The 26,129-nt window shown below is 35.5% G+C and overlaps 1 protein-coding gene across 1 annotated transcript; it reads left to right on the top strand.

Annotated features, from left to right (window-relative positions):
- The first annotated feature begins 5,159 nt into the window (after window positions 1-5,159).
- On the top strand, window positions 5,160-19,120 carry LOC136042165 (glucose-6-phosphate isomerase-like). The gene is made up of 4 exons (XM_065727092.1): window positions 5,160-5,200; window positions 8,490-8,661; window positions 11,211-11,450; window positions 18,786-19,120. Exons 1-4 carry the CDS (start codon window positions 5,160-5,162, stop codon window positions 19,002-19,004), a joined length of 672 nt encoding a protein of 223 aa, XP_065583164.1. The 3' UTR covers window positions 19,005-19,120.
- The last annotated feature ends 7,009 nt before the right edge of the window (window positions 19,121-26,129 follow it).

Raw genomic sequence — 26,129 nt, 5'->3', positions numbered from 1 at the left:
ACAGAATTAACAATTTTAAAAAAAAGTCTATTTCTGTATTTCCACAACCGCCATATCCATTTATTACAGGGTCGATGTCTACCTCAATATTTTGGTGAGTGTTTATAATGGCTAGTCCCATCAATAGTCTCCTATTAGTTTAGAGCTCTTTGTTAGTATTTTCTCATCTATTTATCCTAAAAATCAAACAGTTCTTGGTAACGAATTGTGGTAAGGAGCGACCCGGTTGAATAGTAACCGAAACATTAACAAATGAAATTTTGATACCAATAGTTATAACAAAAGAATTGAATTTTTACGATTATCCTAAATATTTAAGTTTTATCAAGTTTGGTTTTACTCATCAAAAGTTACAAGCCTGAGAAAATTTACCTTATTTTAGAAAATAGGGGAAAACACCCGCTAAAAATATAAGAATCTTAACAAAATCACACCATCAGATTCAGAGTATCTGAAAACCCTACTGTAGAAGTTTCAAGCTCCTATCTAGAAAAATGTAGAATTTTGTATTCATTCCCAGACGACAGATCACGGATGCGTGTTTATTTGTTTTTTTTTTCCAAGGGGTAATCGTATCGACCCAGTGGTCATAGAATGTCGCGAGAGGGCTCATTCTAACGGAAATTAAAAGTTGTAGTGCCCTTTTCGACTGACCAAAAAATTGGAGGACAATTAGGACACTCTCACGCTCATTGTTTTCCAAAAGACAGTGGATCAAAATTTTGAGATAGCCATTTTGTTCACCATAGTCAAAAAACCTAATATTTATGTCTTTCGGGTTGCATTAATCCCCTACAGTCTCCGGGGGAGGGGCTGCAAGTTACAAAATTTCAGGGAGGATCAGGGGGGTGCGTGGGAGGATCTTTCCATCGAGAAATTTATCATGAGGGGAGACAACTTCCATGAAGGGTCCGCAGGATTTTCTAGCATTATTTAAAAAAAAACAAACAAAGAGAAAATAAGTAAAAGAAAAGTCTTTTCTAGTGGAAGTTTGGAGCATCATTAGAACCTAAAACGAACATAAATGATGAAGTATATAAGGGGGTTCGTTCCCTCCACAATACCTCACTCTTTACGCTAAAATAGTCTTAGAAATTTCAACTATTTATTCAACGGCCTTTGTGATTCAGGGGTCATTCTTAAGGAATTGGGACCAAATTGAAGCTTTAGTGCAAACAGCGAGGCATTGACGAGGAGGAGAACCCCCTAATATACGTAATAAAAATATACAAATATAGAATTTCGTTACTTAAGTTAATTCGTAAGTTACATATGTTTATTACTAATAAAAACGTTCGTAAAAAAAGTTCTAGTTGCCTTTTTAAGCAACCAAAAATTGGAGTGCAACTAGGCCTCCTCGTCCACCCTCTTTTTTTATCAAAACGTCCGATCAAAACTATGAGATAGCCATTTAGCCAAAAAAACATAATTATGCAAATTTCGTTTTAATTATTCATGTGCGCTTAGTCATAATCAAAACATGCATTAATTAAAAACATTCAGAAATTAAATTTAAAAAACAAGCTTTTAACTCCAAGTAAGGAGCAACATTAAAGCTTAAAACAAACAAAAATGATTCCGTATATTAAAATGGTTGTCCCCTCTTCAAGGTATCACTCTTTACGCTAAAGTTTTTATTGATTTAAAAAGTAGAATTGTGAGAAAGAGTTAAACTCTAGCGTAAAAAATAGGCAGTAAAGTACCCACCATTTGCTTACCAAAATCTAAAACTTAAATTAATAATTTTTGCACTCCCCATACATTTACTTTCTATTATATAAATCCCCTAAAAAACAATACTGTTGTAAAAACCACCCTGTTTTGCAAGAAAATCAAACCCAAAAAACCAAAACAGTAAAGATATCAATTTATCCGCACCACTGCCATAGCAAGACTCGAAAACAAATTTTTGACAGTAAAAACAAGTGAATATTTTGCTTCTTAACCCTGTTGGGAAATCACAATCCCGAAATATCATTTCAACAGCCTAAAGAAGTTAGGATTTTAAATTTCCCTTTAAAGATTTTCACCTCCCAGTTGGCTTTTGTGGTAATTAAATTAAAAAAAAGTTTTTTTTAACGGAAAGTAAGGAACGACATTAAAACTTAAAACGAACAGAAATTACTTCGTATATGAAAGGGGCTGCTTCCTCATCAACGCCGCGCTCTTTACGCTAAAGTTTGACTCTTTCTCTTAACTAAATAAAAAACAAGTTTTTTAAATGAAAGTAAGAAGCGACATTAAAACTTAAAACGAACAGAAATTACTCCGTATATGAAAGGGGCTTTTCCTTCTCAATGCCCCACTCTTTACGCTAAAGATTGACTTTTTCTCTTAACTCTACATTTTAAAACAGTAAAAATCTTTAGCGTAAAGAGCGGGGCGTTGAGAAGGAAAAGCCCCTTTCATATACGGAACAATTTCTGTTCGTTTTAAGTATTAATGTTGCTCCTTACTTTCATTTAATTTCTGAACGTTTTTGAATCAATGCATGTTTTGATTTTGGCTCTCCGCGGAGGAATAATTAAAACGAAATTTGTATATTTTTTTTTGCTAAATGGCTTTCTCATAATTTTGATCGAATGATTTTGAGAAAAAAAGAGCGGTGGAGGAAACCTAGTTGCCCTCCGATTTACGGTTAATTAAAAAGGCAACTAGAACTTTTAATTTTTTACGAATCTTTTTATAAGTAAAAGATATACGTAACTTATAAATTAGCTTACGTGACGAACTTTTGTATTCTCATGTTTTTATTACAAATATGAGGGGGTTCGACCCCTCACCAGTACCTCGCTCTTTACACTAAAGCTTAAATTTTGTCCCAATTCATTAAGAATGACCCCTGAATCACAAAAGCCGCAGAATAAATAGTTGAAATTACTAAAAATACTTTAGCGTAAAGAGCGAGGTATTAGGAGGAGTTGAGCCCCTCATATGGTTAATAATTTCTGTTCGTTTTAAGTTTTAATGCTGCTGCTTACTTCTAGCTGAAAAAGCTTTTATTTTTTCTTTAAAGTAGAATTGTGGCAAAGAGTCAAACTTTAGCGTAAAGAGCGAGGAATTGCGGAGGGGACAATCCATTTCATATACGGAGTAATTTCTGTTCGTTTTAAGTTTTAATGTCGCTCCTTACTTTCAGCTAAAAAAAAAAGTTTTTTTTATTTAATTTCTGAAAGTTTTTGAATTAATGCATGTTTGGTTTTGGCTCTCCGCACATAAATTATTAGAATGAAATTTGTATATTAATTCTTTTTTTGGCTAAATGGCTTTCTCTTAGTTTTGATAGGACGATTTTGAGAAATAAGAAGCGGAGAAGGAGGCCTAGTTGCCCTTCAATTTTTCGGTTACTTAAAAAGGCAACTAGAACTTTTAATTTTTCACGAACGTTTTTATTAGTAAAAAATATACGTAACTTAAGAATTAACTTACGTAACAAACTTTCATAACATTTTATTTTTATTATGTATACGAGGGGGTTTGTACCCTCGTTAATACCTCGCTCTTTACACTAAATCGTAAGTTTTGTCCCAATTCTTTAAGAATGACCCCTGAATCAGAAAGGCCGTAGAATAAATAGTTGAAATTACTGAAAATACTTTAGCATAAAGAGCAAGGTATTTATCTCCTCCTAAATACCTCGCTCTTTATGCTAAAGTATTTTTAGAACCCCTCATATGCGTAATAATCTCTGTTCATTTTAAGTTTTAATGCTACTTCTTCCTTTCATTTGAAAAAACGTTTTCATGTTTATTTTTCATTGCTTTCTTATAGTAATGTTAGAGAATCCTGCGCCCTTTTCATTGAATTTTTCTTCCCCCATGACAGATTCCTCCAAGGAAAGATCCTCTAACATAGCCCCTCTCCTCAGCCCCACCCCCAAACAAAAAAAATCCCCCTGAAAACGTCTTTACACTTCCCAATAACCATTACTATATGTAAACACTGGTCAAAGTTTGTAACTTGCAGCCCCTCCCCCAGGGATTGTGGGGGAGTAAGTCATCCCCAAAGACATAGTTATTATAGTTTTCAACTATGCTGACCAAAATGGCTATCTCAAAATTTTGATCCGTTGACTTTGGGAAAAAAATGAGCGTGGGAGGGGGCCTAGATGCCCTCCAATTTTTCGGTCACTTAAAAAGGGCACTATAACTTTTCATTTCCGTTAGAATGAGCCCTCTTGCAACATTCTAGGACCACTTGGTCGATACGATGACCCCTGGAAAAAAAAAATAAATAAACACGCACCCGTGATTTGTCTTCTGGCAAAAAATACAAAATTCCATATTTTTGTAGATAGGAGCTTGAAACTTCTACAGTAGAGTTATCTGATGCGCTGAATCTGATGGTGTCATTTTCGTTAGGATCCTACGAATTTTAGGGGATGTTTCCCCCTATTTTCCTAAATAAGGCAAATTTTCTCAGGCTCGTAACTTTTGATGGGTAAGACTAAACTTGATGAAACTTATATATTTAAAATCAGCATTAAAATGCTATTCTTTTGATGTAGCTATTGATATCAAAATTCAATTTTTTAGAGTTTTGGTTACTATTGAGCCGGGTCGCTCCTTACTACAGTTCGTTACCACGAACTGTTTGAAACAATAAAGAACTTTTGCGTAAAGAGCGAAGCGGTGGCAAACGCCTTGCCAAAAGAGGGCACGCCCACCCTGGATTCGCCACTGGCTGGGGATGAGCTTTCGAGTGAAAGTTTTGCGATTTGAAAATTTGCCAAAATTCTTATACTTTCTTTTCTTTTTTGTATTCATACTTTTGCTTTGCCGACTCAATTTTACATTTGAAGATTTTAAGGTGAATTGTCATTGGGAAAAAATTTACCGGGTTGGAGGCGTTTACAATATATTTTGGCACGAGGGAGGATTTTTTACTGGAGAAATTTACCGTGGGGGAGTTTCCCACGGGATAAATTTGCCAAAAAGAATTTTTTGTGGGAGCAACTTTCTACTAGGGAGTTGGTTATTTGCGGGAAAATTTTTCCATAGAGGCGAATATTTTCGACATGATTTTAAAATAATCTTTTTAAATGGAAGTCTTTTTCAAATGAAAGTGCGCTAAGACAAAAATTCACCTTTTTGTCTTAACGGAAACGGAGGCCCAGGAAACGGGCCCTGGGAAATTTTTCAGGGTAATTTTAAGTTAAAATGGAAGTGTCTGAAAGTAACGTTCCTGGTGATAGGAGAGGGTATTATACATGAGAATGAATTTTCAAAATACTCTATTCAAAAGCGAACAGAAATTAAATAAAAAAATCAACTGTAAGAAGGAGCAACATCAAAACTTAAAACGAACAGAAATTATTACACATATGAAGGGGCCATCCTCTCCTCAATACCCCGCTCTTTACCTTAAAGTTTTATTTTTGTCCAAATTTCTTACGAACGACTCTTGATACTCGTGGGCCGTTTAATTAGAATAATAAGCTTTTTTAAATGTTATAAAAAAAACTTTAGCGTAAAGAGCGCGGTATTTAGGCGAGAGCAGCCCTCTTATATAAGCAATATTTTCTTTTAGTTTTAAACTTTGATATTTCTCCTTACTTTTAGTTGAAAAAAATTATTTTTTATTTAATTGCTAGTGAATACGGATATTTCAGCGTCATTCAAAAGATCAAACACAGTTTTAGATGGCAATGATGTTTTTTTCTTTTTGCTTGTTGTTCATTTGAAGCTTTTTTTCAGGGTTCATCCCCCCTACATATTTACGGGTATGTTTTAGCCGTATAAGTCCTAAACGCGCAATATTTTCTTTTAGTTGTAAGCTTTGATATTGCTCCTTACTTTCAGTTTAAAAGTACGGATCAGTTTCAGTTTCTGTACGGATATTTCAGCGTCACTTCAGTGTTTATTTAACTGTTAGTGAATGCGGTGTTACGGATAGTTCGGCGTCATTCAAAAGATCAAATACAGTTTTATATGGTAATGCTGTTTTTTCTCTTTTTGTTTGTTGTTTCTTTTTTTCAAGCATTCCCCTTGTATTTTGCAGTTTGAGCGCGTTAAAAATATTTTCTAATTATCACTTAGTAAAAGTAGAGCGTGTATGGGTTTTTCAACGTTCATTTGAAGCTTTTTTGCAGGTTTTGCCCCCCACGATTATGGGTATAATTTAGCCGTTTAAGCCACATCCTTAAACCACTGAATTCTCTACCAATAGAGACTAGGTGATAAACATTAATATACCTTCGTTTACTTGCAGCAATGTCCGAAAACTACTAAAAACAATGATATTGAAACTTCTGAAACCAACAGTTGAAACTTTTTTTCAGTGTTTGAAAACCACTTTCTCGGGATGCCTTCTACTTAAGGCTCAAAATTAAGGCTATAGCAAAATCTAAGGCTCTTGAACATAATAAAAGGAATAAATTGAAACAAGAAAAAATCGAATCTTTCTAAAAGCTTTTGACAAGCCTTGATAGACAATTAATCCATTGCTTTTAACCATATCCATGTATTTTTTAACTTACAGCCCCTCTCCCGGAGACTGTGGGGAGTAAGTCAGCCCCAAAGACATATTTATTATGTATTTAGACTATTTTGAACAAAATGGCAAAATTTTAAACCGTTGACTTTGGGAAAAATGACCGTTGAAGGGGGCCTAGGTGCCCTCCAATTTTTTGGTCAATTAAAAAGGACACAAGAGCTGTTGATTTCCGTTAGAGTGAGTCCTCTTGTGACATTCTAGGACCACTTGGTCGATACGATCACCCCTGGGAAAAAACAAACAAAAAAACAAACAAATAAACACGCAACCGTGATCGGTCTTCTGGCAAAACAAAAAAAAAACTAAATTCCACATTTTTGTAGATAGGAGCTTGAAATTTCTACAGTAGGGTTCTCTAATACATTGAATGCGATGGGGTGATTTTATATAAGATCCTAAAACTTTTAGGGGCGTTTTCCCTATTTTTCAAAACAAGGGAATTTTCTCAGGCTTGGAACTTTTGATTAGTAAGACTAAATTTAATGAAACTTATATATTTAAAATCAGCATAAAAACCTGATTCTTTTGATGTATCTATTAGTATATTCCGTTTTTTAGAATTTCGTTTAGTATTGAGCCGGGTCGCTCCTTACTACAATTCTTTACCTCGAACTGTTTGATCAGGAAGATCTGGATCCCCATGATCACCCCAATGATAGAAGAACTGTTTCTTCCTTCTCCAGTTATGCGAATGCCTGCAACAATTTAAAGACTCTCATATCTGGTATTGAGCGTCTGGGATAGAAGAGGGTGCTTATAGGCGACTTAAACTGTTACCTCACCGTTTCCTAGACACGAAAGGAAGCGCTATTTCAGTGTCTAACCTCAGCATTTAAGATCCTAACGAAAGACCTCAGTTTTACATATATCTATTGTAGTGGTTCTGTCTCAAATTTGGACCACTATATCTGCTATTACTCATTACAAACTTAAACAGTGCATGTTGATGAAGATGAGAGAGATTATGATCATTTACCTCTGTATTTTGATATTACGGTTACTTCTGACGTATACTCGAACCAACCGTCACAGCCCCATAAAGGTTTTGAAAAACGTGATTGGTCTAGTTCGAACATGCCTCTTTACCTTACTACACTTGGAGCTCTACAGTCCACCGTACTTGTCCCTTTCCATCTTCTTTCCACAAATGCGTACCCCATTATCAACAATGCTCGTGCTGATTTGAATCACTATTATCGTGACATTATCTTATGTATAAAGCAAGCTGAGGGTGTGGCCGTCCCACTGATCCGTTTCAGGCGAAATACCCAAAAACCAATTTGGAAGTGTGATCCCTTGCTAAAAAAAAGTCAAGAATAAGGCCAAATTCTGGTTAAGAATCTGGTCTGCCTGTGGTCAACCTTCTCGGGGCATTGTGTTTGATCTAAAACAAAAGACGAAACTCGAATATAAACGCCATCTTCGTGCCTTTCGTTACTCTGGTCAAACTTTTCTGAAAAGTAATAGTGAGTGGCGAAAAGTGATAAATTCTACCAAGTTTCCGGATACAAGTTCTAGTGATATTATACCTCGTCCATCTTGGATCGAATATCATTCAAAAATATTTTCGAAAGTTAATTATGCAGTGCATAAGTGTTTCTCACGTTTGCTCGAAAAAAATTTGCCGTCAAGTTTATGTCAGAGATATGTGACTCCAGTTGGAAAGTGGGCTATTGTTAAAGGTATTAAGGGTTTAAAATGAAAATCTTTGGATATTGATGGGATTATTGTTTCGAATCTTGTTCCCAATTCTTTTGAACTGGTATCTCATCTCCAACTTTTTTTTTTCAAATGTGTTTTAGTAGTTCGTGTGTGCCCGACTCGTTCTTATGCGGTAGCGTTACCTCACTTCTAAAGAAAGGAAAAGACCCGGTTTCTTGTAGTTCTTATAGGCCCATAAAGGAAGCTTGTACTCTTAGCAAGCTTTTTGAACACCTTCTACTACCTTATATCACTAAGCTTGCTCTAAATTATGATAATCAATTTGGTTTTAGATCTGGGCTAGGCTGTCAGCATCTTCACCGTGCTTTTACTTCTTTACTAAAAGATGCCCATCGCACTCGTCACGTACTTCATTTCGCAACCGTAGACTTGTCTAAAGCATTTGACAGAGTTTGTCATATTCAAGCATGGACAGCACTATGCCAGAGAGGAGTAAATCAGTTGGTAATTCACGTGCTTCGTTTTTGGTACTCCCATTCTTACCTTTGCCTTAAGTCATTAGATAATTCTTTTTTTGTTCATATCCCTGTTCGTTGCGGTGTAAGACAAGGGGGAGTTCTTTCGCCGTGTATTTTAATGCTTGTATTGAAAATGTATTATCAAATATATCGACTACGTGCCTACTAGGACCATCTGATAGCTCTTATGTGGCTTATGCGGATGACCTTCTACTGAGTAGTCAAACTGAATCTGGTCTTGCCCGTTCACTGAAGTCAGTTACTTCTGCTTTCCGCGATATCGGCCTGTACCGAAATATTGACAAGTGCACGTTTATTGTTTTCAACGGTAATAATTGTTCAGAATCACTATACTGCGATGGTTTTAGTATTCCGCGTGTGAAATCGTTTCGTTGGCTTGGTATAATAGTTTGCGATTCTATGAATGATCTCCGGTCTCGTGCTGTCAAAGATATTAGTGATAAGCTGAGGCTTGGTTACTCTAAGATTGTAGCAAATCGTGGACACTATAGGAGAAGAGCGCTAACTCGGCTTTACTCAATTTTTGTGATTATTCTGTACTCTTCTGTACTGGTATTCGGCCAATTCTGTTGGCCGGTGATCTAAAACGTATTCGTATAAATTATTACCTGTACTGTAAATTTGTTTTATGTCTACCTCGTTCTTACCAAAATACAAAACTGGTTAAAAAGTATTGTGCGACAGATATTACTGGTGCTTTCGAAAAATTATCTGCCAAGCTAGGTATTAACGTGCTTTATAGGCTAGGTTGTTTTCATCGCCTTATCCCTCTTTTTTCTGTATGTGATTAAATTTGTTTCCAAGCCAAATATTTTTCCCCCATAAGATAAGAAATAACCGATCAGAAATAAGATCAGGTTCGGTACTAGCTGACGCGAGAAATTTCGATACACTTATATTAACTTTAATTTTTGTTTTTATTTTTATAACCAGTTTTCTTAAACTTAGAAAGATCAATTTAAAGTAATAATTATAAGATATTGTTAGGAACATTCTCGTCCAAGAATTGAGTGATTTCTTCTTTGAAAATTTATGAAATTGAAACCAAATATTTTCCCCCATAAGATAAGAAATAACCGAAAACCTCATAAGTGACCGAAATTAAAAGAAACAGAGTCTTAATGACAATGAACATATCAAGGAATCAAATATTGATGATTATTCAAAATATTAATATCTCATCAAGTTTAATGTGACCCATTAAAAACTACCCGCCTGCGATAAATTTCCCCGACTTTCGAAAGGGGTAGAAACACCCTAAAAACTGTTGGATCTTAATGGAAATCACATCATATGATTCAGCGTATCCAGCAACCCTGATGTAGTTGCTGGTAAACGTATACCAAAACGTATTCAAACGTATGCGTTCTCGAAAAACTAAATCCGTTTTTTTTACATTATATAATTTTTTTTATTAGCCCAATTATAGTGCATGAATTATCCAGTTTTTTATACTAATATATTTTTTTTGCATTTAATGATACTAAGATCACTATCAAATTTCTGTTAAAGGTATTTAGGACGCAAAAATAAATACGTCAACCCCTGGATCCATCTGAGGTCTTTTTGTGCCCGAAAAGCTCTTTTCTAAGATTTGTTTTCTAAGATTGCTAAGCTTGTTTTAAATAATGAAGTTTTTAGAACTGCATCACGTTTTTGTCAGTCTTGCTACGCTGAACCATGTTTTTGATTGAATTCCGAAACAGGTGAATAGTCAAATTTTCTGAACAACATCTATATGCCAAACCTTCAAACACACAACCCATGTTTAGAATTCTTTCGTGCGCCAGAGGTATAGAATACAATCCAAACTTACAAGACATATATTTGTTTGGTCAGTGGATTTTACCAATGTACACAACATAGTCTTCAGCGCTCAATTCGTTTTGAAGAGGTTACACCAGATTTGTTCTTTCTTTAATTTTAAATTAAGCTAAAAGTAGGCTTTTAAACATTCTGCGTCTTCTGCTGGTTTTATTAATGAAAAGTTATTCAGTGTTAAACTTATCCTTGACAAGTTTTCAATATTTAGTTTGTTCCTGAACCCCAAAGGATAGGTTTTATCCACTAAATACAAAGTGAAATAATAAGCGAAACTAGTTATTTCAATTCGCCACACTTTTCGTCCATAAAAAGTCAAACATTCCCAAATACAACTGAACCTTCAAAGGAAAGTGGCATTTTCTTAAGCCTTTTAATGCCATAGGTATATTTAGCTTATTTTTAGCTGAATTTTTCATCTTCCCTCTTTAAAATTTCTGTGTATAAGTTTACCTTTTTGTGTTAAATCTTGGCTATGTAAATGCTTAGTCATAATTCATAATTATCTGAATTATCATAACTTTCCGGTCATAATTATCTGAAAAGTATCTACTATTTAAATTTAGCATAAAAAAGAGCATTTGTCATATTTGACGCTAGCGAAGAACGTTATTCTCGCAAGACACTGCTACCGTTAACTTGCTACTGTTCAACGCTATGAAATTTATTCTAATTTGAAATATTAAATTTCAGCCAAGCCATGTTGCCAAGCATTTTGTGGCTTTGTCTACAAACGTACCTAAAGTCAAGGAGTTTGGTATAAGTGAGCATAATATGTTCGGCTTCTGGGACTGTGTCGGAGGTCGGTATTCTCTATGGTCAGCAATTGGTCTTTCTGTTGCGCTATATATTGGATTTGAGAATTTTGAGCGTCTCCTTGGCGGTGCTTTTTATATGGATAGGCACTTTTGCACTGCGCCTCTGGAAAAAAATGTAAGTTAAGTTTATCTAAATTGATAACTATAAAATAATTAATATGAATAGGCTTCTAGGACTGGGTTGGAGGTTGTTATTCCTTATGATCAGCAGTTGATCTTTCTCTTGGGCTATATATAGTATTTGAGAATTTAGAGTCTCCTTGGCGGCGCTTTTTATATGGATAGGCGCTTTTGCACTTCGCCCGTTGAAAAAAAAATGTAAGTGAAGTATATGTAAGTGAAAAAAAATGTAAGTGAAGTAAAAATGTAAATATCAAAATTTGATGTGAAATATCTGATTGCATCTTATCAAAACATCAGAAAAGAGGCTTTGTTATCAGGTGTGCATTTTTTGCCAAGACAAGCACCAAATTTGCAATGCTCTGCTTGAAAAAAAAAAGTATAAGCAGAGCTTATCTAAATTTGATAAATAAGTATTTCCACATTAGTATAACAACAAATTAATAACAATAAATAAAAATAACACATAAAATAAGCAATTAATAACACAAGTAAAAATAAAAAATAAATCAACTTTAATATAGTCTTCCACATAAGGCTCCAAGGCCAGGAAATAATTGAGATGAAAAATTCTATAAAAAATGCAATATATATCCACTAATACATTAGGTAGGAAAATTAAATTTATTATTTAATCTTAGGTAGGAAAATTTGATTTTAACCAAAATTAAAATCAAATCTCCTACCTCAGAAATCGCCCGAAAATTACGTAAGCAGGATAATGCCGCATTAATTTCCCAGCTCAAATAAACATCAAACCCAATACAGAGATTTGAACTCCTTTTGAATTTGAAAAACTTTAACTGAATTGATTTTTTTTTATTAATTATGAATTTTTTACTAGTTTATTTATTGAATTATTAGCTAAGAACTTTCTAACATTCTTTTCAAAAATATTAAACTATTGGCAGCCTCCTAAAAGCTCTGGAGGCCTGTTCCAGATCGTGTTACAAGCTATCAAAGGATATATAACTAATGATTTTATTAAATTATAATAGAAAGAGTGCGATTCATTTTTAATTATTTTTATGCTTAGGTATATGTATATGTACACCGTATTGGTAGAGAAAACGATTGTTCCATAAAAAAATTCAAAGTATCAGAAAGCTGATATCTGGAAACGAGAAATTTTGTAACAACGTGGCAATTGTTGGGGGTATATAACATTTGAAAAGTGGAAATAAAAACCTATTTGTAATGTTGTACGAAAAGCTACAACCATTAATTTATCTATGTCTAGATGTTGCACATTCTCTTTCCGGCTATTTCAACGACAAATTTTGTATTGAAAAGTAAAACTTGAAGGTAATATAATATGAGGGGGAGTAAAACCCCCTCAAATCTAGCCAATGCTTAAATTCATGGTATAAAAAGATATAATTATTTACCTAGGTTTGTCTTCCCTGTAGTACTAGAAAAATGATTTAAACGAGTTTTGTCTAAAATTACTGTGACATGTTCCATAAGATCTTTCTATAAGAAAGCTAATGCCTGACAATAAGAAAGTTTAAAATGGGGTGCATATAACGTTCGAAAAAAAACTCTAAATGCATATAAATAAACACGAAGTTGTATCAGTCTATTCATTTATCTGTGCCTCAAAATGGTAGATTCTTTTTGCAGCTCTTTTCGAATTATGGAAATGAAAAGCTATTGGAAATTATAATGGAATGTTTTCTAATTATAATGGAAAGCTATTCATTCTATTCATTTATCTGTGCCTCAAAATGGTACATTCTTTTTGCAGCTACTCATTTTGAATTTGGAAATGAAAAGCTATTAAAAATTATAATGGAATGCTTTCCAATTATAATGGAAAGCTATTCATTCTATTCATTTATCTGTGCCTCAAAATGGTGGATTCTTTTTGCAGCTATTCATTTCCAATTATGGAAATGGAAAGCTATTGGAAATTATAATGGATTGCTTTCCAATTATAATAGAAAGCATATGGAAAGCTATTCTTTCTATTCATTTGTCTGTGTCTCAAAATGTTAGATTCTTTTTGCAGCTACTCATTTCGAATTATGGAAACGAAAAGCTATCGGAATTTATAATGGAATGCTTTCCAATTATAATGGAAAGCATATGGAAAGCTATTCATTCTACTCATTTATCTCTGCCTCAAAATGGTAGGTTCTTTTTGCAGCTATTCATTTCCAATTATGGAAATGGAAAGCTATTGGAAATTATAATGAAATGCTTTGCAATTATAATGGAAAGCTATTCAGTCAATTCATTTATCTGTACCTCAAAATCGTAGATTCTTTTTGCAGCTATTTGTTTTTAAAAAGTCGGCTTTACCAAGAATATATTGAAATGAAAGTTACATTATAAAAGAAATGAATTTTACACATTTGGAAATAGTTTTGAAAATTGATAATTCTGGCAGAGGTTACCTTAAACCGGTATTTCCATTCCAAACTTCTATTAACCAACCAAGTGCCAAGAATATAAAACTTTTTCCTAAAGGCGGCTTTTCTGGTGTGCGCGGCATTGCGTAACCGCTACTGCGCGGGGCTTAATATCTTGGTCATAATGTAGCCTCAGTGGGAGCGGTAACAATGTGATTCCTAGGGTTCACTGGGGGGATAAGTCCCAGAGTGGGAATAAATTAAACAAACTAAAAAAAACAAAGACAATGGATGTTTACCTGGTAAACAGGGCCAAAAGGCCTTAACAAAAGGGGCTTTGACAGTTTTAGGGAGTTTTAACAGTGTTACAACCGCTGGCCCCAATCCACATAAAGGGGAACCCATATTTGGGATAAATTAATCTTACAACCAGCCTATGAGTGAGGAGGCCTGATTCATTCGCACCACTTGCCACCCCCCAAAGGCTGGGCTTTGCATTTCCGCGAAGAGTCTTTAGCTGTAAATTTCATCAAAGGAAGAAGACAGTCATGGTTATTTGATTCATTAGTCTCGGGTCCTCGTTCACCGAACCAGAATTGCTTAAACCTCTTACTGGAGAAGGAGATTTGCTTAAAAATTGAAAAATTGTACTTTTTCTCTAACTTTGAGCGAAAATTCAATTTATTTTCCATCTAAAAACTGCGTACAACTAATTTTAAAATAAATGTAGTTTGACAGATGGATAAAACTAAAAAAATTGCTGTCTAAATCAATGGAAGGAGAGCAAAAAATAACCTGCTAAAAATTACACAGTGTATATAAGCTTTAAGTTCAATCATTCCTCCAACCACTCATTTCTAAGTTTTTTCTTTCTTTTTTTTCAAAAGTATGAACTTTCTTGGGCAATACCATGTTTTCATCATTGTTGCCAGATTGAAGCGTGAAATTGAATTAACAAATTAAAATAATAACGAATTAACAAATTAAAGTATTACTATTACCAAGTTTTATCTCGTTATGAGTATTACCAAGACTTTCCAAGTCTTGGTAATATTTGTCACTGGGTTTGGTAAAAAAAAATCTATTTGTATGATCAAATGAATACTTTGACATATTTCTGTGGTATAAACATGGTAATTAGGGGCTAAGCTATGGAATTCGTTATGTATATTACTAAAAATTTCAAGTATTGGTAAAATATCGGAAATTTATGTCACCGGTTTTGGTAAATAAAACGTATGTATATGATCAAATGAACAATTTTGTCCAGTTACTGTGCCATAAACAGGGTGATTAGGGGCTAAGTTATGGAATTCGTTATATAGATTACCAAGACTTCCAAGTCTTGGTAATATATTGGTAATTTATGTCGCTGGGTTTCATTAAAAAAAATGTATGTGTATGATCATATGAACAATTTTGTCACTCTACTCTTGAATAAAACATTGTCCTTAAGCGTTAAATTATGGAATTTGATTATTGAATCAAGTGAATTAAAAGGCGGTTGAAGAATGTTTTCCAGGTATGATTTTAAAGATTAATTAAATAAAATGTATAATTGATTGATTAAATTAGCTGTAAATCATCAAATTTAGTATTTTGTTTTGATTAATGCGTAGGGGAGAGGGGGGCGAAACCATACGGGGGCGAAACCGTCCGTTGGACCTCTCGTCCAAAGTCTTTGAACTAATTCATTCAGAAAATCGCTGCTAGATGTCATTCATGTAGCACACATCAGGCGGAAGTTTTGAATATTTGATGCCAAAGACAACTGAGATAAGAGGTAAAGAAGTTTTTATATACTCTCCGGAAATTTTGACACCTATAGTCCTCGTCAAATATTTTCCAAGTTATTTTAGCTACAGGTTTGTAAGTTAGAAGGATCATAAGAGGTATGTTTCCGGTATTTTCCTCGTAATTTTCATCAAGAAATGTCTGGCGGTTTCCAAAAAAAGGTAAATTTTAAAAATGGCGTCAATAAGGGGTGACTCCGGACAGTTTTTTGGGGGCGATTCCGGACACATTTCGAGGTGTCCGGTTTCACCCCATACTGATGGAAGTATCTTCGAGTCTGGAATTGGAAGTAGCAAGGGCTAGGAAATTACCAAATATTTCAATTTTATTATAGACTAGGAATAGGAATTTATTAAATTCAACTTGCAAAAAACAAAAACAATATTATGACCCAACAGAGAGCAGAGCTCGTAAGGCTGGGACAGTACAAATGCATAGAAAAAACACAACATCTCGTCATAAAAAGCATAAAAGATAGGAGTTAACAGAGGAGGTCACCCCAGCGCGAGAATCCCACAACTAAAATCTATTATTCATCAATCCAGATACCCAGGCAAAGAACTATTTTTGAAGTATGTTTTCTCAAAGAAAGTCAGCTCACAAAACTTTGGGACATATCTCTCTCCGTCCTTGACATTTTAGATTTTGATTTTACAGATGTTTTGCACCTATATTCGAAAAGGGGGTGCCCCCCCCCCTCCGATCCAGAATTACTGAAGCCTGCTGTGAGAAAAGTCTTAAATGAGAATTCATCTTTCTGATCAGCCGCGGAAGAATTTTCTTTGAAGAAGTCTACCCTTGTGGATGCCGTGAAACCCAACAAGAGTAGAATGCAAGATCTTGAGAAGGGTAGCCCAAGTGCAAACAATGATAATGATAGTGATCAGGAGAGTTCCAAGTTCGTTTTTACTCCCAAACAAGAGAGAGAACTTGCTATATACCTCGAAAACTGCTCAATATTGAAACACGGACTAAATCCAAATGCAACGAGAAAGTTAGCCTACCAATGGGCAACAACTCTGAAGCTCAAATTCCCACCAAGTTGGGAGCTGAATGAAGGAGCAGGATTTGACTGGTTTAAAGTATCTATGAAGCGTAATGCCACTTTGTCCCTTAAAAAACCGGAAAATACAAGCCTGGCTTGTGCTGCCGGCTTCAATGCCACTGTAATTGGTGCCTTCTTTTGTAATCTTCAGGGACTGTATAGCAAGTTCCAATTTCGTCCTGGTAGGATTTGGAACTACGACAAAACAGGAGTACCCACAGTTTTTCAGGCTCCAAAGGTGATTGCTAAAAAGGGGACAAAACAGGTGGCACAGACCGTGTCGGCAGAAAGTGGGGATAATACCACAATGCTGTGCTTTGTGTCTGCAACTGGTCAGACTATTCCATCAGTGTTTGTTTTTCCAAGAGTCAAGGCTCCTGAGAGAATGTATCAAGATGGGCCACCAGGATGCATTGGTTTAGCCCATCGCAGTGGATGGATGACCTCGGAAACTTTCGTTTGTTCATTGCAGCACTTCCAGAAAGAAGTCAAACCTAGCAAAGAGAATCCTGTTTTGATCTTGTTCGACAATCATGAAAGTCATATTTCAATTGAAGTAGTTTCCTTGTGCAAAGATAATGGCATTCATCTTCTGACCTTTCCTCTCCATTGCTCTCATCTCATCCAGCCCTTTGATGTTTCGGTTTATGGTTTGATGGCATTCAAACCTGCCATCAGGGAGTCATTTGACACTTGGTTGCAGATGAATCCAGATCGGAGAATTTCAATACACGAAATAGCAAAGTTGTGCAAGTAGCCCAATCTAGAAAAGCTGAACCCTCATAACATCACAGCTGGTTTCGAAAAGGCAAGAATTTGGCCTTTGAATCCGAATGTCTTCACAGAAGCCAATTTCCTACCAGCTGAAGTGACAAACCACCCTGACCAAGAAGAACAGAATCCACAGATTCTACTAAGGATGATCCTCACCCTGGCTCAGTTTATTCTTCTGTTTCTGTCTTGGTGGATCAACCAAAGGCAGCATCAAACCTGCCTATAGTTCCTGAAAGCATAAGACCATATCCAAAAGCAAGAATGCAAATGGTTCCCCGCAAAAAGCACAAGAAAGGGGAAACTAGTATTTTGACAGATACTTCAGAGAAGGAATCCCTTGAAGCAGAGGCTCAGGCAAAGCTTGACAAGAAAACTGAAAAATGGATTCCTAAACGTGAACCAGATGAGTCCTTGAAATCAGAGTCACTGAAGAATTCCAAGCTTTTACCCATTGACGAGGAGGCTCAAGATAGCAGTTCAGACAAAGATATGCAGCTCATAGACGATTCGGGTGATGAGTCTTTGCACATTGAAAATGTCAGTGAACTTAAGACTGACCAAGAATTTTCTCCAGGAAATTTGTGCTTGTGAGGCTTATGGCGAAAAAAAAAAACTCTGATAAACATCAAATTTTTGAACATCAAAACATAAAAACATCAAACATCAAAGATTGCAACACTATCTTGGTGAGATTGAAGAAGTGAGTGGCAGATTAGCTAAAATAAACTACCTCCACAAATCAAGTGAAAAGTTCATCTTCCCAGAATTGCCCGATTGTGCTGAAACTCATTGTTTCGATGAAACTAATTTTGATGATATAATTATGAAGTTGCCTACTCCTTTTGCTGCAAGAGGGACAGGACAAGCAGGCAGTCAAAGGCCTTGTATTTGGGTGTGACTTGTCTCGCTATGCAATAAAATAATAATGTGAAATGCCTTTAAAGTTCTTTTGATATTCCAGTTAATGCTGCTACTTTTATATTATCTGAATGCACTGTTTGAATCGTTAACTAATAGATGTCCGAAAATGCCCCTCATGTGTCCAAAGTCGCCCCACGGTAGGGGCGACTTCGGACACTTTAAGACGTCATATGTTTTAGGGTCTCACTGAGAAACGACTTGATGGAAGTCATTGAAAAAAAATCTTAAGAAAGATGAATATTTAAGCTTTCTGTTCATGTAAAAACAAAGTTTGTATCTTTAGAAGAACATCTTATAGGGGTCAAAAACTCAAAAACGTACGGTTTCGCCCCCCTCTCCCCTATTAAGGAAGGAGTTGAGTGTGTGGTTTTTTTTTGCTAATAATTTATATGAAAATGCATAAAAAAAAATTTATGCGAGTTTATATTAACATACCTTATAGGTTCCAGTGATTTTGGCTCTGCTTGGTATATGGTACAATAACTTCTACGGTGCTGAGACCCTTGCTTTGCTTCCATACGATCAGTACTTACATCGGTTTGCCGCTTATTTTCAGCAAGGTGATATGGAATCCAATGGAAAGTACGTTATTTTTTTTATTTCTTCGTATAATTCGTTTGAGCAAATAGGCAAAATCTTTATTGAGAATGGAAAAGGCTAAATTCATTCGCGAAAAAATTAAATTATGTTTATTTGGTCCACAAAAATATTACTTGTTGTACAAAAAACAAATAATTGACATTATGGAGGGATGAAAAACATAATAGCCTATGTGGAAAAAAAACCATATCCTCATTCATTAGTATCAATTCAGAGTTCAAAGTGTCAACATCTAAATTGGATATTGCATGGACATTATTAATTCAGTAAGTTTTTTGTGAAGAAAATCAAAATTTCGCAATAGGGATTATAGTGACGCATAAGTATGAATCAGTCGTGCTCTTTGACCAGTTTGACTGGTTTTTCCCAGTAAAGGATAATGGATAACCGAGAGTATGTGCATTGGCCGGTAATGAACTTTTTGCAAAACAACTGGGAAGAAGGTATTGAAGACGCTACTATTATTCAACACGCAATAGACTTTTTTGAATGCGGTGTTATTGCTGATGTGAAAAGCGAATTTTGGGCGAAGGTTGCGCCTAATGATATTTGCCCCCGGCGCATCGGTGCGAAAGCTTCTGCGAACAATGTGAAAGATATTCTTGATTTTATTAAGAAACTGGACTCTGAGGAGGTATCAACTCCGATTTATGTGATCAAGTCTCCAACCGAGGTCCCGGTTTTGCCCGCAGTCGCGTATTCTAAGCTGTCAACAAAGGTGAATCGTGTGGAACAACTACTCAAGGTTGTTGCCACCAAGCTGGATGCTTATGAACTGAATTACCCGCAACTGCCGAAACCTGCAATTCCCGACTCGCATGCTACTATTGTTGTGTCGAACCTTCCATCTACCCTTTCGGACCCAATAAAACGAAAAGATCTGATAGATCAGATTGATGGACACGAATCAATCACTAGCATTCGCCCCGTTCGTGACAAACTGTTTATCAATATAGATAAGTCAGTTGCTGAAGATTTCCGCTAATCGGTGACTGGTGCGTTTACTGGCTCTTCTGCGAAAGTTCTAACCAAGAAGTTTTACGGACTCCTGAAGGGAATCCCGCCTGATTTTGAACTGTCCCACCTGATATCGTGCCCTGGTGTTTCTGGTGCCTCTAGGCTAGGGAAATCGCTTGCAGTAAAACTTGAATTCTCTGATGCAACATCAAGAGTCGAAGTATTTAGATATGGTCTCAAAGTTGGATACGAAATCCTAAGTGTTTTTGAGTTCAAAGCGATTCCCCGGTGCTGTAACAATTGCCGATCCCCTGGCCATCTCCAGTCGTCTTGTCCCAGTGTTACACCAAAATGTGCGCGATGTGCCGGTCCTCATGTTTCTGATAGAGACTCGCCTTGCAATTTGTCACCTAAGTGCGCAAACTGTGGAGGTGATCATGTTTCGTTTAGCCTCACTTGCCCTAAATTGAAAGCAATTGTCAGTCGCAAGTTACTGAAAACAAATTAATGTCTGAATCAGTATCACTCGTGTCCCTCAATATTAATGGGACGAAAAACAAGGACCTGACCATTGATGAACTGTACAGTAAGTTTGACATTGTATGCTTTCAGGAACATCTTTTGACCGCAACGAGTGTTAATTTCCTGCGCCGCAGTTCCGCCCACTTTGTTTTCACAACAAATGCTAAATCTATTTTTGGAAGGCCTTCAGGGGGTTTAGCATGTATTATAAAACAAAAGCTCAGCTTTCTGTCCCCGTCATGCTATTTCTCTGATGAACATTTATTGGCTATAAGACTTGGTAAAACCGTATTGATAAACACTTACCTGCCTCACGATGGGAAGAATATGACATCGCTTAATAAATTCTCCAAAGAATGTTCTAGTTTGAAAACTCTCCTTCAAAGTATAAGCAAAAATGGGTACGAATTTATTATTATTGGAGATATGAACACTGATGTAAAACGTGATTCTGCTCGTACTGTGAACCTACTTGATTGTCTCCCTGATTACAGAATAATTGCGAAGGATCTACCTTTCTCGTATGTGCATAATTCCGGCAGCTTATCGGATATTGATCACGTGATTTGTTCCCCGTTCATTACATCTTCAACAGTGCATGTCCACGAAGATGAGCAAGATATTGATCACCTTCCTTTATCGCTATGCTTTTCGATTAGAAAAGATAGTACTGACCAGGCTTGTGCTCCTGCCTCTAAATGGTTTATGCGGAGTAATTGGAAAAATGTTAATATGCCATTATATATTTCAACCCTGGCCATTCTCCTTGGTTCTTTACGTGTACCTTTTCATCTACTCCAGCTGAGTGTTAGTCCTACTAAAAGTAATTACGATTTGAATCATTATTACAACCAAATCGTGTGGTGTTTAAAACGCGCTGAGGAGGTTGCTGTCCCTCAGGAGCGAGTGAGGAAAAGTACAAGGAAACCAATCTGGTCGTGTGACCCTGAGCTGAAAAGTGTGAAAAATAAAGCCAAATTGTGGCTGCCTATATGGGTTGCTAACGGTCGACCATTAGCTGGGAATGTGTTTGAAATAAAACAAAAAACTAAGCGTGAGTTTAAGAAATGTCTGCGATCGAGCCGTTACAAAGGGTTAGACTATCCTACCAATAAGAAAGAATGGGACAAAGTGATTAATTCAGCTAATTTAAATAACTCGGCAAATCCTAATTGCCCCATTACGCCTTCCACATGGTCTGACCACTATTCAGTTATATTTTCCAAAGTGAATTATGCAGTGCACGCGCTTTATTCGAAACTGCTTGATTTGGTTCTCCCGCCTTTCCTGACTCAGGCACAAGTTATTCCCGTTTCAGTTGACGCTTTAATTGCATCTGTTAAGAAATTGAAATCAAGTTCTCTTGATATTGATGGTATCAGTGCTTGTCATCTAAAAATAAATTACCCGTCTTTGTTCTTCCATTTACAGTTGTTTTTCCAAATGTGCCTTTGTTGTTCCCTCGTTCCTGACAGCTTTTTGTGTGGAACTGTCACTTCTGTACTTTAACGAGGTAAGACTCCTTTGGATTGTTCTTCTTACAGGCCTATCACGGTTGCTTGTAATTTTAGTAAAATCCTTGAACACATCCTACTTCCTTTCATAAGTATGAATGCTAATTTTGGGGAGAATCAGTTTGGTTTTCGGTCTGGCATCGGGTGCCAGCACGCTCACCGTGCTCTTGCTTTCCTTCTTAAAGATGCTTCGGCTAAAGGGTATGGTCTTCATATTTGTGCTCTTGATCTTTCTAAGGCTTTCGATAGTGTTGTACATAGTCAGGCACTTTACTCTCTTTATAGTCACGGTATTAACCTTTCAGTTATGTTTCTTCTAAAGTTTTGGTATAGTAATTCTTATCTTCGAATTAAAACTAATGGTGCCCTTTCATCTTCTAATGTTCTTGTTTGTCGGGGCGTACGGCAGGGTGGAGTGTTATCTCCTAGTATTTTCAAATTTTGTATCTCTGGTATTCTTGAGAATATTTCTTCTATGTGTTTTGTTGGTTTGAGTGATATTTCTTACCTTGCTTATGTTGATGACATTCTTCTAATTAGCCGGTCTAAACTCAGTCTATCGCAGATGGTTCATAAAGTTTCTTCTTCTTTTACTAAAATCGGTCTTTCGCTTAATGTTGATAAATGTGAGTATCTTTCTTTCAATGTTCCCTCTTCTCCTAGGCCTCTAATTTTTCAAAATTTTTCTATCCCTCGTGTAGATTCGATCCGATGGTTGGGTATTACACTTACAAAAAATCTTAAAACTCTTCGGGAGCGTGCTGTCTGGGATGCTAGAGTGAAGATCCAGATTGGTTACTCTAAAATTGTAGCCAATCGAGGGAAATACAATCGTATTGCCCTTGGTAAGCTTTATTCTACTTTTTCCGATCATTCTGTTCTTTACCTTTCTGGGCTTTACCCTATATTTAAGAATAAAGATATTAGCGATATTCGATCCTCTTATTTCCGTTTCTATAAATTTCTTCTCTATCTTCCTCTGTGGTATAGGAATCGAAAGATAATCAAAAAGTTCCATCTTCCGAACATTACTGAGAAGCTGACTGATCTACACAAAAAGCTCTCAGAAACGGCGTATCGGCGTTTGTCGCCTCACCACGGTCTGATCCGTTTGTATGATTAATGTCTATTGTTGACTCTCGTTTTTTTTTTTTTTTTTTTTTTTTGTATCACATTTTTTTTTTTTTATTTGTTCTCCGTTTTTCTTCAAGTTGTTACTCCACTATTTATCTTTTTGATGTAAGTGGGTTAGAAATAAATATTATATTATTGATACAATTACAAACAATATGGTGAGAAAGAAAGAAAAAATGGAATATAGAGGATTAAAAAAGATATATAGAAGAAGGAGAAAACAAACATAATAGCCTATATAGGTAAAAAAAACATACATGTTAATTGATAAATCTACAAACCATGTAAAAAGAAAAAAGTATTTATAAAAGAATAAAAGATTTATAGAGGAAGAAAATAAAGAAAAAAAACATTATAGCCTGTGTGGAAAAATCATATACTTGTTCGTTGATACAGCTACGAACAATATAAAAAGAAATAAATAAAAATATATATAAATGAATAAAAGACATTTACAAAGAAATAAAAAAAAACATAATAGCCTCTCTGGGACAAAAAAAAACATACTTGTTCATTGATACAACCACAACAATATACATTACTGAGACAGCGATAGAACGAACATACCTTGTTTACAAAATACCATTTTCATTGTTTCTAAGGTTGTTTCAACAACCTAAATAAATTTTTGTTATTTAAAGTAAGTTATAGACGCATATTATATCAGTTGCAAATTTATGATCTTGTTGTAGCCCCCTCCTCCCCCACCATCCCTCAAATTCTGTATTTTAAGGGTGTTGCCCTTTGGACTCAAACCGAGTTCAAGTGCATTATGTAGGCACTGAGCGGCTAATATAATATTATTCATTTCGTTTTTGATGTGATTTGTATGGACAAAAATGCCGAGGACCATTTAATTACCTAGCAAAAGTATTCGAAAAATTAAGAGAAGGGAGTTCGAATTTTGAATCTGTTGAAACCTAAAATTAAGATTTAGGATCAGTAGTAACACAAGGCCAAATATCACCAGACCCCACGATATGTAATTATTTACTGAAAAACTTAGTAGATAATATAAATACAACAAGTAACGAGTATCCCCTGTTCGAGATTCAATTTTTTGAAAAATTTGACTTATATCACATTAAAACAAAACTTCTGCGAGCTACTCTGGGAATTCAAAGATGTCTTTTCCACATCTGAAGGTGACATAGACTTATTTCCGCTCTAAGAACGCTCAATTCGAACGTGAAAAGGTCTGGCTACTAAATAAAATTCAGGAACTTGAGGGGACTGAAATAATAAGACCCGGCATAAATCCCTATTTCGCAACCGTAATTTTAGCTCTAAAGAAAAACAACGACCTTAGATTAGTTGGTGATAATAGAGCCTTGAACAAACAAGTGGTTAGTGACAAGTTTCCCTCACCTAGAATACAAATTAAAAAACAAGATATTTACTTCCCTAGATTTAACACAAGGATACCACCAAGTAAAAATAGCCGAGGGTGATGTACATAAAGCTGCATTCCCTGCTAAAGAATTTGGCACATGTGAATATTTAAGAGTGCCCTTAATTTATTAAGGACAACCTTAACTTCAATCATTTGATCAAACCATTCATCAATCATCATTTAATTCAAAAGCATTCGTCAGTCGATTGAGGTGGGCTTCAATCAACCCTTCAATCTTGACCAAAACTAATTTCAAGTATAATTTTAATTAGCAGCTTTAACTGCTAATTAACAGTTTCAATTTCTTTACCGCCCGCAGTATTCTGTCAAGTGCCACACATTTCTTATTTCGGATATAATAGTCTCTACTATTCTCTATAGTCTCTACTTTTAACTATATAAGTCTCTACTTTTATATAATAAGTCTCTATAGTCTCTACTTTAACTTTCCATAACTCAGGGTGATCCCGGTATAACTATTAATAAACAGATAAACTCGCGCTTCACATTTTTGCTTACTTCCGATGTGCCTTCTATTGTTGTTAGCACGTGATTGGCGCGATACTTGACAAAACTCGTCTAGACGGTCAATCACCCTCGTCAACAGCTTGAGTCATGCAGAATTTTTATCAATCAACGTCAACGCTTGACTCAAGTGTCAAACAGGTTCCTTGACGGTCAATCGTGCTTCAATCAATCGGACTGTTGGAAGCTTTTGATCAAAATGATTGACCGTCTCGGGCCTCCTTTAAGCAGCCACGAAGACCATACAGCCTTTCCATCTTAAAACAACAGCAGAAAATAACAGGTTTTACCTGTTGTGTATGGATTTTTTTTAAATGACGCTTCATTTCCGTACCGCTCTTCATACTTTCAAAAACTTCATCAAGTTTTTCGTAAAATGACATATTATTTTATGAAATAACGCTTTGGATTACTAGAATTTTTACGTAGTCAAGTTATTTTTTCAAATAAATTTTTGTACTGTTTTGCTACATTTTCAACAAACAAATTTTTTGTTAAATGAGAAATATTCAATTTTTTTCTTTTTTTAGTCCTTTTCCTTTCATTTTTTTTTTCTTTTTTTATTCAGTCACCCAGATATTACCTTTATTCGCCAATGAAGAAAGAGGTCAAGTTTGTCGAACAGGTGAATTTAAAAAACAACAACATAAAAATCAAGGAAGTGATTGTACTACTTTTGTAATTTTACAAGAGGGACATTGAGAGTTCTGTTCATACTTACTTCTATTTAGTAATATTTTGGAACACCCCCTCCTCTTCCATTGTTTCTAACAAGTTGACAGGAAAAATTTGAGCTAGTGGGCTTTTTGTTGTTTTTTTATTAGGATAGGTAAGCTGGCGGAAGTATTCAACGTTAAATCAATGGAAGATTAGCCTTATTTGAGTTAATGAGTGAAGAATTAATGAGTGACCTATTCTGGTTTTAAATAAAAAAGGAAATTCTTTCAGTCCTTGGGGAGCAAGCATGTCCTACATACAGAAATTAAACGTTAGTAGGACAGCACTGACAACACTGAAATAAAATGTGGGTTAATAAACAGTGGGTTAAAAATTTGCCGTAACAAGAACAAGATTTTCGATAAATTAGAGCTGGAACAGATATCCGAGTCAAAAAGGAGCAAGTAAAACCAGAATGTACCAA

Source organism: Artemia franciscana, unplaced genomic scaffold (genome assembly GCF_032884065.1).
Source record: "Artemia franciscana unplaced genomic scaffold, ASM3288406v1 PGA_scaffold_74, whole genome shotgun sequence".
Lineage (NCBI taxonomy): Eukaryota > Metazoa > Arthropoda > Branchiopoda > Anostraca > Artemiidae > Artemia > Artemia franciscana.
The sequence above is the reverse complement of the archived record's forward strand: the minus strand, read 5'-3'. Positions and strand labels throughout refer to the sequence as shown.

Coding starts and splice junctions, on each gene's coding strand:
- LOC136042165 (XM_065727092.1), top strand. CDS start 5,160: ATGGAAGTGTCTGAAAGTAACGTTCCTGGTGATAGGAGAGG. Junction 5,201..8,489: donor GTTCCTGGTGATAGGAGAGG/GTATTATACATG, acceptor ATTTGGTTTTAG/ATCTGGGCTAGGCTGTCAGC. Junction 8,662..11,210: donor AGAGAGGAGTAAATCAGTTG/GTAATTCACGTG, acceptor ATTAAATTTCAG/CCAAGCCATGTTGCCAAGCA.